The sequence below is a fragment of the Monodelphis domestica genome, chromosome 4 (genome assembly GCF_027887165.1).
Source record: "Monodelphis domestica isolate mMonDom1 chromosome 4, mMonDom1.pri, whole genome shotgun sequence".
NCBI classification, from domain to species: domain Eukaryota; kingdom Metazoa; phylum Chordata; class Mammalia; order Didelphimorphia; family Didelphidae; genus Monodelphis; species Monodelphis domestica.
In genome coordinates, this window is record NC_077230.1 from 348,805,773 (window position 1) to 348,819,175 (window position 13,403).

General features: G+C 36.6%; 1 protein-coding gene across 2 annotated transcripts in view; it reads right to left on the reverse strand.

Moving 5' to 3' along the window:
* Positions 1–12,998, reverse strand: part of LOC130453844 (myelin-oligodendrocyte glycoprotein-like) — a 28,374-nt gene extending 15,376 nt beyond the window's left edge. Inside the window, exons 1-3 of one of the 2 annotated variants that reach the window (XM_056795029.1) lie at positions 12,738–12,998; positions 5,684–5,795; positions 1,525–1,866 (exon numbers count right to left, since the gene is read on the reverse strand). In XM_056795029.1, the coding sequence (XP_056651007.1) occupies positions 1,525–1,866; positions 5,684–5,762 (421 nt within the window). In that variant the 5' untranslated portion in view covers positions 5,763–5,795; positions 12,738–12,998. Of the gene's footprint in view, positions 1–1,524; positions 1,867–2,027; positions 2,154–5,683; positions 5,796–12,737 lie in introns of those variants that run through there. The other variant, XM_056795030.1, reaches the window with a different exon arrangement.
* Positions 12,999–13,403: the final 405 nt, after the last annotated feature.

Consider the following 13,403-nt stretch of genomic DNA (forward strand, 5'->3'; position numbering starts at 1 on the left):
GGACCGATGGTATTGTCATTATGGGAATAGTGATTTGTCTTTCTTAAGGACTTGGCCCAAGGTCACACAGCTGAGAGGTCAGAGGCAGCATCTGAACCCAGTTCTTCCTGACTCCAAGGCCAGCACTGGCTATCCACTAGCAATACTGCTTTGGTCTCTTGCCTTGCTATGTTAAAAGCAGTTATAAGAAGGAGCTACCTTGACCTTGCTGGCATCACTGCTGGAAAAAGTCTTGGGAATCTCCCTGGAAACTTGTCACATCTGTAGCCATTTGATCTGATCAGCTATTCACCATACTTAGAGCCTTTAATCTAATCAGAGGTTAATCACACTTCCATGTTTCTGCCTCTTCCAAGCACTCCTCCATGCAGAAGTATATTTAAAACGTGCCCTTCTTTAGGTATTCCTGCCCTGGGGTGCTGTTTGCAATTCCTTTGCTCTGATTAAGAGTCTTACTACTTACTACTTTAGTACTACTACGTAGTACTACTTACTACTTACTTACTTACTACTTACTAGTTGTCGTTATTCCAGGGCACAGCTATGTACCATTAAAAAAAAATCTGGTTATGATATCTTCCCAGCAGACTGTAAGCCCTTCAAGGATGAGACCAGGTTTTCTTCCCTTCTTTCCTCCACAGGCTCTGGACCACAAAGCATTCGTTACTAGGCCAGTGTGGATGGAAGCTGGGCAGGTAGGCTACAGACACTTATACTCGAGCCAGTATATCTCTTTTGGGAGCCAGATGAGGCCTGGCAGAGAAATTAAGCATCCCAGCTGATGATGTTCAAGACAGAGTGAAAGCCTCCATAATCCTTCAGTGAGAAATTCTAGGCTTGGGAAAGATTAAAAGGGAAGGAAGAAAATTAAGCCTCTCCATCAAAGTTTACTTCCTAAAATGAGCATGGACTCTTCTTTCTTTTTTTTTTAAGTCTTTACTCTATGTTAATTCTAAGGAAGAAGGGCAAGGAGCTAAGCAGTATTTGAGGCCATATTCAAAACCAGGTCCTCTGGAATCCAGGCCTGGCACTCTATACACTGTGCTACCTAGATTCCCCAAGCATGGACTTTTCTTAAAAGGCTTAAGACCAGGGAGGTTTCAAGGTGTGTGGTAAGGAGCAGAATTTGCCAAATTTATTATATATATATATTTTTTTTTATTTAAAAAAACCTTTACCTTCCATCTTAGAATCAGTACCAGGTATTGTTTCCAAGGCAGAAGAGTGATAAGGGCTAGGCAATGAAGGTTAAGTGACTTCCCTTGATTTGAATCTAGGACCTCCCATCTCTAGGACTGGCTCTCAATCCACTGAGCCACCCAGCTACCCCCAAAATTGCCAAATTTAGAGTGATAAGACCTAAGTTTGATTCCCATTCCTGCCATTTCCAAGTTATATGTTCTTGGACAAAATACAAATTCTCATTTGTAAAATGAAAAGGTTTTGACTCAATACTCTTTAAGGTGTCTTCCATCACTATCATTTTATGATTCAAAAGAAAGCCATAACCCAAATGAGGCCTACCTGATACCTGCAGCCTAAAGTGGGCTTCATTGTAATAGTCAGGTGACCGGAAATGGCAAGTATAGTTCCCAGAATCAGAGCATCGAACTTTGTAGATTTTCAAGGTTGCTTTCCCTTCAGCCAAGTCATGTTTCATCAGCTCCGTCCTGCCTTGAAACTCAGGACCTTGGGTTTCTTCTACCTTCTTCCAGATGTGGTACCTGTGGACGAGGGTCTGGTCTTGGAACCATTTAATCGTCATGTTCTGAATATCCATCTTTGGTGAAATGTGACAAGAGAGCAGGACATCTTTCCCCTCCAAGGTCAGGATGTGCTGAGCAGGACCATTAACTTTGAATGTCACTGTACCATGTCCAATGGGAGAGAAGAAACAGAAGTAAACAAAATAATTATTTCAGAGGGGGAGCTCATGTGTTCTCTACAGTAGGGCTATGGGACTCTAGGAGTATGAAGCTCTGATTCTGAATCCTTGATCAGTAGTTACCTTGTTCCCCATTCCTCACCTCCCAGACAACTCCCTCTCTTCTCTGTGTTCTTCAGCTGTGAAAATGAATCTTTTCTTCTCTTGACACACTTTCCTAGAAGTTGTGTTGATATTTTAATTTTAATAATCTGGGACTGATATGAAGTTGTCTTTTATTTCTCTTAATATTCTTGGTGATGTTCAACTCTGTTGCCTCATTGTCACATGCAGGGGGTTCTGCATTTCCAGTGCTGATCCAGGGCAAGCAGTGAAGGCTCTGTTTGGTTCTACTATGGTGGGTAAACCATGAGTACAATCCTAGGAGTAGACAGAGTTGGCTATAAAAGGAGTGACCATCTCTTTAGAATTGGAGAGGTCCATCACCCATGGGCTATTTACCAGTTCTGTGGCATTTGGCCTCACTTCCCCTCTCCTGAAGAGATATAATTAGTGACATAGTAGATGGAATGGTTAAATCCTGCTTTAGACACTTTTTAGCTGAGTGACCTTGGGGAAGTCACTTATTCTCTCTCATTCTCAGTTTTCTCACCTGTAAAAAAGGTATAGAATCTGTATCAAAGGGTTATTGTGAGAATCAAATGTAATATAAGCACCATGCAAACCTTAAAGTACTATATAAATTGTTGTTTGATCATTTCAGTGATTTCCAACTCTTTGTGAACCCCATTTGAGATTTTCTTGCAACATTTACTACAGTAGTTTTCCATTTATCTCTTCAGCTTTTTTTATAGATGGGACATTCATGGTTAAGTGGCTTTCCCAGGGTCACACATATGTACATGTCTGAGGTTGGATTTGAACTGAGGTCCTCCTGACTCCAGGCCCAATACTTTATCTTCTATAATACCTATCTGTCCTCTATATAAATGCTAATTATTATTGTTGTTATATGAACTTTAGTGTCCCTTCTAGCTTTAAGAGCTCTCAATATTTAATAATTCTTTTCCTCTTCTATAAGTTTGATATCATATTTCTGGAAATAACTTTTTGAACCTGATCTTCTCCCCTCATATTTTGTAAAGATATTTTCTTACTGCTATATAATTTTCATTTCAAATATTATTCTATAACATTACACTTTATGTCTAATCCTTTTCCTTTTTCTTTTTTCCTGACAGACCTAGGAATTTATATTCCTTGCCCCAAAACAACTTCCAAAATCAGGATAATTAAGATTAAGAATGTAAGTTTGAAGGAATGCACCTTCTTTTCAGCAGCACATGGTACATTCACAAAAATTGACCATGTAATAGGGCATAAAAACATTGCAAACAAGTGTAAAAGAGCAGAAATAATAAATGCAACCTTCTTAGATCACAATGCAATGAAAATAATAATTAATAAGGGGACATGGAGAGGCAAATCAAAAATTAATTAGAAATTAAATAATATGATTCTCTAAAATCAGTTAAAGAACAAATCATAGAAACAATTAATAATTTCATTGAAGAAAATGACAATGATGAGACATCCTTTCAAAACCTATGGGATGCAGCCAAAGCAGTACTCAGGGGGAAATGTATATCCTTGAGTTCATATATTAACAAATTAGGGAAGACAGAGGTCAATGAATTGGGCATGCAAATTAAAAAAACTTTAAAGTGAACAAATTAAAAATTCTCAAAGACTAAATTAGAGATCCGAAAAATCAAGGGAGAAATTAATAAAATTGAAAGTCAAAGAACTATTGATTTAATAAATAAGACTAGAAGCTTGTACTTTGAAAAAACAAATAAAATAGGCAAAGTACTGGTCAATCTAATTAGAAAAAGGAAATAAGAAAACTCAATTGACAGTATCCAAGATGAAAAAGGAGACCTTACCTCTAATGAAGAGGAAATTAAGGCAATCATTAAAAATTATGATGCCCAATTACATGGCAATAAATATGGCATTTTAGGTAATATGGATGAATATCTACAAAAATATGAATTGCCTAGACTAACAGAAGAAGAAATAGAATACTTAAATAATACCATATCAGAAAAAGAAATTGAACAAGCCATCAAAGAACTTCCTCAGAAAAAATCCCCAGGGTCTGATGGATTCACAAATGAGTTATATCAAACATTCAAAAAACAGTGAATCCAAATAGTATACAAACTATTTGACATAATAAACAAAGAAGGAGTTCTACCAAATTCCTTTTATGACACAAATATGTTACTGATTTCAAAGCCAGGCAGATCAAAAACAGAGAAAGAAAACTACAGACCAATCTCCTTAATGAACATAGATGCAAAAAATCTTAAATAAAATACTAGCAAAAAGACTCCAGCAAGTTATCACAAGGGTTATTCACTATGACCAGGTAGGATTCATACCAGGAATATAAGAATGGTCCAATATTAGGAAAACCATTCACATAAATGACCATATTAACAAACAAACCAACAAAAATCACAAGATTATTTTAATAGATGCAGAAAATGCCTTTGACAAAATACAACACCCATTCCTATTGAAAACACTAGAAAGCATAGGAATAGATGGGCCTTTTCTAAAAATAATAAACAGTCTATATCTAAAACCATCAGTAAACATCATCTGCAATGGGGAAAAACTAGAAGCCTTCCCAATAAGATCAGTAGTGAAACATGTCCCATTATCACCTCTATTATTTAACATTGTACTAGAAACACTAGCAGTAGCAATTGGAGAAGAAAAAGAAATTGAAGGCATTAAAATAGGCAAGGAGGAGACCAAATTATCGCTCTTTGTGGATGATATGATGGTCTACTTAAAGAATCCTAGAGAATCAACTAAAAAGCTACTGGAAATAATCAACAACTTTAGCAAAGTTGCAGGATACAAAATAAACCCACATAAGTGGGCATTGCCCAAGCAGAAAAATCTGTCCTTGAAGACAGTTAGAATAGGTGTTTTTTAGAAATTTTAGGTAGGATTAAGATTTTAGGTATAGATTAGAGTAATAATCTCACTTTCCTCCTTTCTAATTTCTATCTGAACTTCTTCTAAATTAAACTTAGTGTTTTTATCAAACTGCTCTCCTCACTTTTGTCAAACTCCTACCCAAAAATCAACCCTTAACACTAGGAGAATCAATTTCTCTTAATTGTGTTCCTATAGTTGGAAATTACAAAACATAATTTTCCTTTGCTGCCATATTGGCCAATCTGCTAGGTGTAAGGTGGTACCTTAGAGTTGTTTTTATTTTCATTTCTCTAATCATGAGGGATCATTTATTACTTATTGCCAGCCTAATTGATTAATTGATTTTTCTTATATGGAACCCAGGTTCCTGGACTTTCTAACTCACTTTTACAAAAGGTAACTTAACTTCCTATTTCCCTGAGAAAACTGAAGCCTTCTGATGGGAGCTCCCTCAACTAAGTCAAGTCCTTCCCCCTCTCTAGACCTATAAAATGAAGTCACTAAGATAGATGACCTTAAGGGTCTTCTGATTACACAGCCATGAGCTCATCCTATTTTCTGAATATAATATTTGAATTTTCATTATTATTATTAAACTGGGAAGGCCATCCCTGCTAAACGTTTTATCTCTCCAAACAGAATGTTCTGTATACACATGATAGGCTCTGAATATAGACCCTGAACACTTCTAAAATTTCTTGTGGATTTGAATCAAAGCATGAGAGTAAACAGATAAGAGATAAGAGTCAGCTATAGGTGCTAAGACCATATTGTCCTTACCTGAGTTGAGATGGCGAAGAAGGATGAAGCACAAAATGGTAAAGAGTTGAATGGTTCTCCTAGAAAACAAGGCCTCCATTCTAGTGTCCAGAGCCAGTTAGTCAGGTAGGTACTTAGAATAAGCAGAAGAGAAAATTAAAGCAATCATTAGGAGATACTTTTATATGACAATAATCTTATAATCCAGGTGAATTAGTTGAATATTTACAAAAATGTAATTTCCTAGATTAAAAGAAGAAATAAGAGTACTTAAAAATCCCATCTCAGAAAAAGAAATTGAATAAGTCATCAATGAACTCCCCAAGAAAAATTCCCCAAGGCCAGATGTATTCACAAGTGAATTCTATCAAACATGTAAAGAACAATTCAACCCAATACTATATATTTGACAAAGAAAGCAAAAAAGGAATCCTACCAAGTTCTTTTTATGACACAAATATGGCACTGATATCTAAGGCAGGAAGACCAAAAACAGAGAAAGAAAATTACTTTCTTTATTTCTTTAATGAACATTGATGCAAAAAATCTTAAAGTACTAGCAAAGTGGTTTAAAATCAATATATTATAAGAATCAATCACTATGACCAAGTAGAATTTATACCAAGAACACAAGACTGGTTATTAATATTATTAGAAAAACCATAGACATAATTGATCATATCAATAATCAAACTAACAGAAATCACATGATTATCTCAATAGATGCAGAAAAAGCTTTTGACAAAATACAACATCCATTCCTATTGAAAACACTAGAAAGCATAGGAATAAAAACACCTCTCCTTAAAATAATAAGTAGTATTTATTTAAAACCATCAGCAAGTTAAATCTGCAATGGGGATAAGTTAGAAGCCTTCCCAATAAGATCAGGAGTGAAGCAAGGCTGCCCATTATTACCATTATTATTTAATATTGTACTAGAAATGCTAGCTTTAGCAATTAGAGAAGAAAAAGACATTGAAGGAATTAAATTAGACAATAAGGAAACTAAATGATTACCCTTTGTGGATAATATGATGGTATATTTAGAGAATCCTAGAAAATCAACTAAAAAACTAGTTGAAATAATTAATAACTTTAGCACAGTTGCGGGATACAAAATAAACACAAATAAATCATCAGCATTTCTGTTTCCCACAAAACTCAGCAGCAAGAGTTAGAAAGAAAAATTCCATTTAAATTCACTCCAGACAATATAAAATACTTGGGAATCTATTTGCCATGACAAACACAGAAATTATATGAACACATTTCAAAATACTTTTCATATAAGTAGTTAGATCTAAATAATTGGAAGAATGTTAATTTTTCATGTTTTGGCCAAGCTAATATAATAAAAATGACAATCCTACATAAATTAATTTACTTATTCAGTGCCATACCAATCAAACTACCAAAAAACTATTTTATAGAACTAGAAAAATAATACAAAATTCATCTGGAAGAGCAAAATGTCAAGAATACCCAGGAAACTAATAAAAAAAATGAAGGATGGTGGCCTAGCAATAATGGATCTTTAATTATAACGTGGTAATCATAAAAACAATATTGTACTGGCTAAGAAATAGAAAGTTTGGATCAATGGAAATTGAGTAGAGGTAAATGACCTCAGCAATCTAGTGTTTGACAAACCCAAAGATTCAAGCTTTTGGGATAAAAACTCACTATTTGACAAAAATTGCTGGGAAATTTGGAAAAAATAAGTTTAGATCAGTATCTCATACCCTATGCCAAGATAAAGTCAAAATGGGTATAAGATTTAAACATAAAAACTGATAAGTAAATTTGGGGAATCTAGAATAGTTTACCTGTCAGGTCTATGAAGAAGGGACATTACAAGATGTAAAATAAGTAATTTTTATTATATTAAATTTAATTTTTTTGTACAAACAAAACCAATGGAACCTCGATTAGAAGGGAGACAACAAACTGAGGGGAAAATTTTATAACAAATTTCTCTGATAATGGTCTCATTTCTCAAATATATAAAGAACTAAGTCCAATTTGGAAAAAATCTAAGTCATTCCCCAATTGATAAATTGTCAAAGGATATTAATAGGCAGTTTTCAGAAGAAGAAATCAAAGTTAACAATAACCATATGAAAAAATATTCTAAATCCTTCTTGATTAGAGAAATGGAATTTAAAATACCACCTCATACCTATCAGATAGGTCAATATAATAGAAAGTAAAATGATAAATGTTGGAGGGACACTCAAATTTGGGACACTAATGCATCGCAGGTGGAGTTGCGAACTTATCCAACCATTCTGGAGGGCAATGTGGAATTATTCCCAAAGGGCTATAAAAGAATGTGTACTTTTTGATCCAGTAATACCACTACTAAGTCTGTATCCCAAAGAGATAAGAAAAAATGGGAAAGGACCTGTTTGTACAAAAAATATTTAGAACTGCTCTTTTTGTGGTGGCAAAGTATTGGAAACTAAAGGGATGTACCTCAATTGGGGAATGGCTGAACAAATTGTGGTATATGATGGTGATGGAATACTCTTGTGCTACAAGGAATGATGAACAGGAAGATTTCAGAAAGAGCTGGAAAGACCTAGATAAACTGATGCAGAGTGAAATAAGCAGAACCAAGAGAACATTATACACAGAAACTGCAATATTGTGGAATGATCATATGTAATAGACTTTGCTACTAATAGCAATACAATAATCCAGGATAATTCTGAGGAAATTATGAAAAAGAATACTATCCACCTCCAGAGAAAAAAATGTTGGAGTAGGAACGTAGCTGAAAGCATATGATTACTTGTTTATTTGGGTATATATTTTGGGTTTTGGTTCTATGAGATTACTCACAAAAATGAGTGATATTTATAAATGTGTTTTGCACAATAATACATGTATAACTCAGATCAAATTGCTTGTCATTTCCGGGAGGGGGAAGGGAAGAAGGGAGGGAGATAATATGGATCATATAACTTTAGAAAACCTATGTGGAAATTTATTATAAAAATAAAAAATCCAAATTTGAAAAGTAAAACTAAAATTTAAAAATCTCCTCCATAATTTCCTATTTCAGTATCTCATTATAGTGTATGAATGACTCAGCATTATACAAAGCTGTGCTGGTAGAAAGAGCACAAACTGGCAGATTCTACTTGTACTGGTCAGTAAGAGCCTTGCTCCTCCCCCTTTTCATCACAGGAGGCACAGAATGCCAGAATGCCTTACAGAAGATTAGCCATCATGGAGGGTTTGTTTTTTTTTAAACCCTTACCTTCCATCTTGGAGTCAATACTGTATATTGGCTCCAAGGCAGAAGAGTGGTAAGGGCTAGGCAATGGGGGTCAAGTGACTTGCCCAGGGTCACACAGCTGGGAAGTGTCTGAGGCCAGATTTGAACCTAGGACCTCCCATCTCTAGGCTGGCTCTCAATCCACTGAGCCACCCAACTGCCCCCCCATGGATAGGTTTTGATCTTCATTATAGATCACATTTCATTGTCTTTTCCCCAACCCTCCAGCTCTTCCAACCTCTTTACTTTATTGAAGACACCACCATTCTTCTAGTTAGTCAGGCTTTCAGCATCACGGTCATTCTCTACTCCTCACTCCCCCTCCCTGCACAATTATGATCATTTGCACAATCTTACGATTTTGTAGCTCCACATGTTTCACATCTGACTTTTCCCTCTAATCGTCAGGCTTTGGCACCTCTCACTTGGATCTCTACATGTTGTTGTTCCATCATTTCAGTACTGTCTGACTCTTTGTGAACCCATTTGTGGATTTTGGGAAAAGATATTGCAATAGTTTGCCATTTCCTTCTCCAGCCCATTTTATAGATGAAGAAACTAAAGCAAACAGGATGAAGTGACTTGTCCAATCACACAGCCAATATATGTCTGAGGCCAGATTTGGACTCACAAAAATGAATGTTCCTGACTCCAGACCCAGGACTCTATCCACTGCACCATATAACTGCCCTGAACCTTCTTTTTCTGTAGTAGTCTCCCACATGATATTTGTAACTCTAGTTAATCCATCCTTTACACTGCCCCAAAATGATATTCCTAGAGTAGAGGTCTGATATGACACTGCCCCATTCAATGACTTCCTGTGATCACTATTGACACTAGAATAAAAGAACATTTCATCTTTTTTAAAACTTTTTTTTTCACTGTTTTAAATAGTATACTTAATAACCACCACCAAAAATATTTTTAAAAATGCATTTTAAAAATACATGCAGGGGGCAGCTGGGTGGCTCAGTGGATTGAGAGTCAGGCCTAGAGACGGGAGGTCCTGGGTCCAAATCTGGCCTCAGATACTTCCTAGCTATGTGACCCTGGGCAAGTCACTTAACCCCCATTGCCTAGCCCTTACCACTCTTCTGCCTTGGAGCCAATACACAGTATTGACTCCAAAACAGAAGGTAAGGGTTTAAAAAAACTACATGCAAGAGGGCAGCTGGGTGGTTCAGTGGATTGAGAGCCAGGCCTAGAGACCTAGGTGGTCCTAGGAGGTCCTTGATTCAAATCTGACCTCAGACACTTCCCAGCTGTGTGACCCTGGGCAAGTCACTTAACCCTTATTGCCTAGCCCTTACCACTCTTCTGCCTTGGAACCAATACACATTATTGATTCCAATGTGGAAGGTAAAGGTTTAATATATATATATATATATGCAAAACCACATACTCCACATTGTTTGTAATTTGTTTTAAAATATGTAATTTATATGTGTGTGATAACATAAACACCCTTTTCTATTGAGTTCTCTTTGGATTTGTTTTACTTTGATACCTTTTTCTTTTGATTTTGTGGCTATTATTTTTTTAATGTAACCATAGTATGAATTATTCTCTTTTCTTCTCTTAATCTCTTCATAAATTTATATTTCCAATATTTATCATTTCTCATTACATAATATAATCCATTACATTCAAATATTTCAATCTAGTCAGTCATTTCTCCCAATCACTGCATTATTATTTCCAGTTATTTTGTCATTCCAAGGAAAGCTTCCATGAATTTTTTCAAGCATGCATGGCTTTTTATCCTCTCAATAATGCCCTTAGCACCTAATCTTAGTCAAAAGATCCCTAGGTCAATGAACATGAAGAGTTCATATCTCTTAATATAGATTTCCACCTTGTTTTCTAAAAAAAAAAAAAACAAGTCAAAGTTGCTCTAGCCATGTAATATCGGGCCTATTTCTTCATGTTCCTATCAACATTTAATTTGATAAACTTAACCCATCTGCTTCTCAGTTAACATTGTGGAAGAGAGAAATTATAAGAAAATGCATGCAAGGGACAGAAAGCTGAGGATGGATCATCTGTCAGCCAAATAAAGATTCCATTTGGAATGTGACTGGGAAAAGCAGTTTGGAGCCAAGCCAACTGTGACTTGGGGGGATTTTGGCTTTGGGCTGATGGTGGTGACTGAAGCTGAAGGCTTTTACTGGCTGGCTGATTTGAAGAAAGAAGAGAAAGAAGAAAGACCATAGTCCTTATATCTCTATGACTGACTCTGTTTCACAATTGTGACTGATTGCCATTTCCTTCAATATCCTCGAACCAACACTCACTATAGAAAACAGGGAAATCCCACTCCTCTTACCTTATCCTCTACCCTTGTCCCGTCTTCCCCAAATAAACCCTTATCTGAGAAAAGAAGAGGAAAAAGTATTTCCTCTGAAACTTTACAACTCACCCTGAATGACTTGAGGGTGGCTGAAGAAAAGGGGGAGGAAAACGGGAGGAGGGTAGGCAAAACTTGATCCATTAATCATCTAGTATCAATCAAATATACACCCTCAGAAATATATCTATTACAACATACATCTTTTTCAAAAACTTTTAAAATACCTAGTTTTGTGTAAGCTTAAGCAGGAGGGCAAATAGTCTGGGTACACAGAAAAACCAAGCTGCAGGAGGGGAGAGCTGAGGAGTTAGAGAATTTTCCAGCTCTTCTGGAAACAGGAGTCATTGAAAACTGTTGTGTAATTTCTAAGCATAGGGACACAAAGTCTCCAAGAGAAAAAGAAATGTTTATTGCAAGAGGGCTTGTGGTGAGACCAAAAGACTCCAACCACTATAAGAGACCTTCCTATACCCAAAAAATATCACAACTTACATAGCAAGTTAAAAATAACCCAAGACCATGTTAAAAATAGAGCAGGACAAAATTAATTAAATAAACATTTTCAATTTTAAAAAATAGAGCAGGACATACTTCTCATTGGTAGAGGAAGTCACTTGACATTGCCTTAGAAGGCACTTGGTAGACAAGGGAGGGAATGGGGGAGTCTGGATTAGGGACTCAAATGAAAAGACTGGGAGTTGTTGGGTGGCACCAGGCTTTGAAGCCAGGGTCAGCCCAAGTGATTCATACTGGATCACAAGTTCAAGACCATAATTATTGCAGAAGGCACTTGATATAGCAATTTTGAAGACTCAGGCCCCAAACTGAGTTCTTTACTAACAATGATTACCTATGCTAAAGCAGTTATTTACTTAATTCAAAAGCTTAATACTTATACTAAAATGCTCACAAAAGGCCTTCTGAAATCATCACTTATGCTAACATTATTTAGCTATCCTCGAATTACAATTATAATTATCTAAAGACTACTGCTATCATTAAAATCTAATCCTCAGATAAGGAGGTAGCGGATTTTTGACTGACAATCTATGTGTAGGTTTTCTAGTTAGCAGTTAGAAACTGCTGGCCAGAGCAGTGTAGGGGCCCCAGGGTTTCTCCAGAGTGGCTGTATAAACGCAGAAAGCAAGCTCTCAGCGAGGAAGTTTAAGAAAGTTAGAACTTCTGTGTGGCAGCTTACAGCAGTCCTTTTAAACATTTGTAGCCTTTCTCCCCTCCTAGGAAGGATAAGTTCACAGGAACTCCCCAATAGAGAAGCACCCTGAAAGTCTCCGGTTTCAGAGTGCTTTGGGGAAAGGAGGCTCACACACATCCCCTCCCTCCTCTCTTCACCCAGTGACAACGGATCCTCTTTTTAGGCTGTTCCCAAAACTATTTGAGATTTTTGGTTGGTCCCTGGAGAATTGTGAGATTCTTACCTCAAATTGCTAGCCCCAGGGACTTCCTCCAGAGCTTCCCAAATCCATGTCTTTTTTGACCGGCAGCTCCCAACCTGAGAAGCTCGTGGACTGAAAGGCTAGTAAGGAAGAGGAGGATCAGGAAGAGGAGGAACAGGAAGTGGAGGAGCAAGTTAGTAAAAGTCTGCAGAAAAGAAAATGAACCAGCCCAAAGATAAGTACATTTGTCCAGATTTGTTTGTTTTTCATCCAGAGGAAGTGATGTCAGAAGTGGCTGGAACCCAGGCCTCTTTGGTGGGGCAGGGAGATCCCATGGCAATCACAAGACACAGGAGAAACATAAAGAGTACTTGAGGAACTCCATCCCGACCAAAGGAATTCACAGGACAAAGAAAGGATTAATTAAATTAATTAAAGAGACAATTAAAGAGACAACTGTGTAAACAATAGATTCTGCATTTCCCCTACTTTTATGTTGAAGACTTTGGCATGGATATGTACCTTCATAAATGAGAAGAGCCACCTGCTCAAAAGAATCTTGAACTTGGTGTCGGTGTGTCAAAGGTTCTTTTATTTCCTCCTCATGAAAACAGGTACTCACGAGTCAGTGTTAAAAGTATTATAGCCAGCGAGCAAGTATGAAGATGGGAGCACAGAGTCTCCTTTTTCTCCTAGTCCCTGATGCTA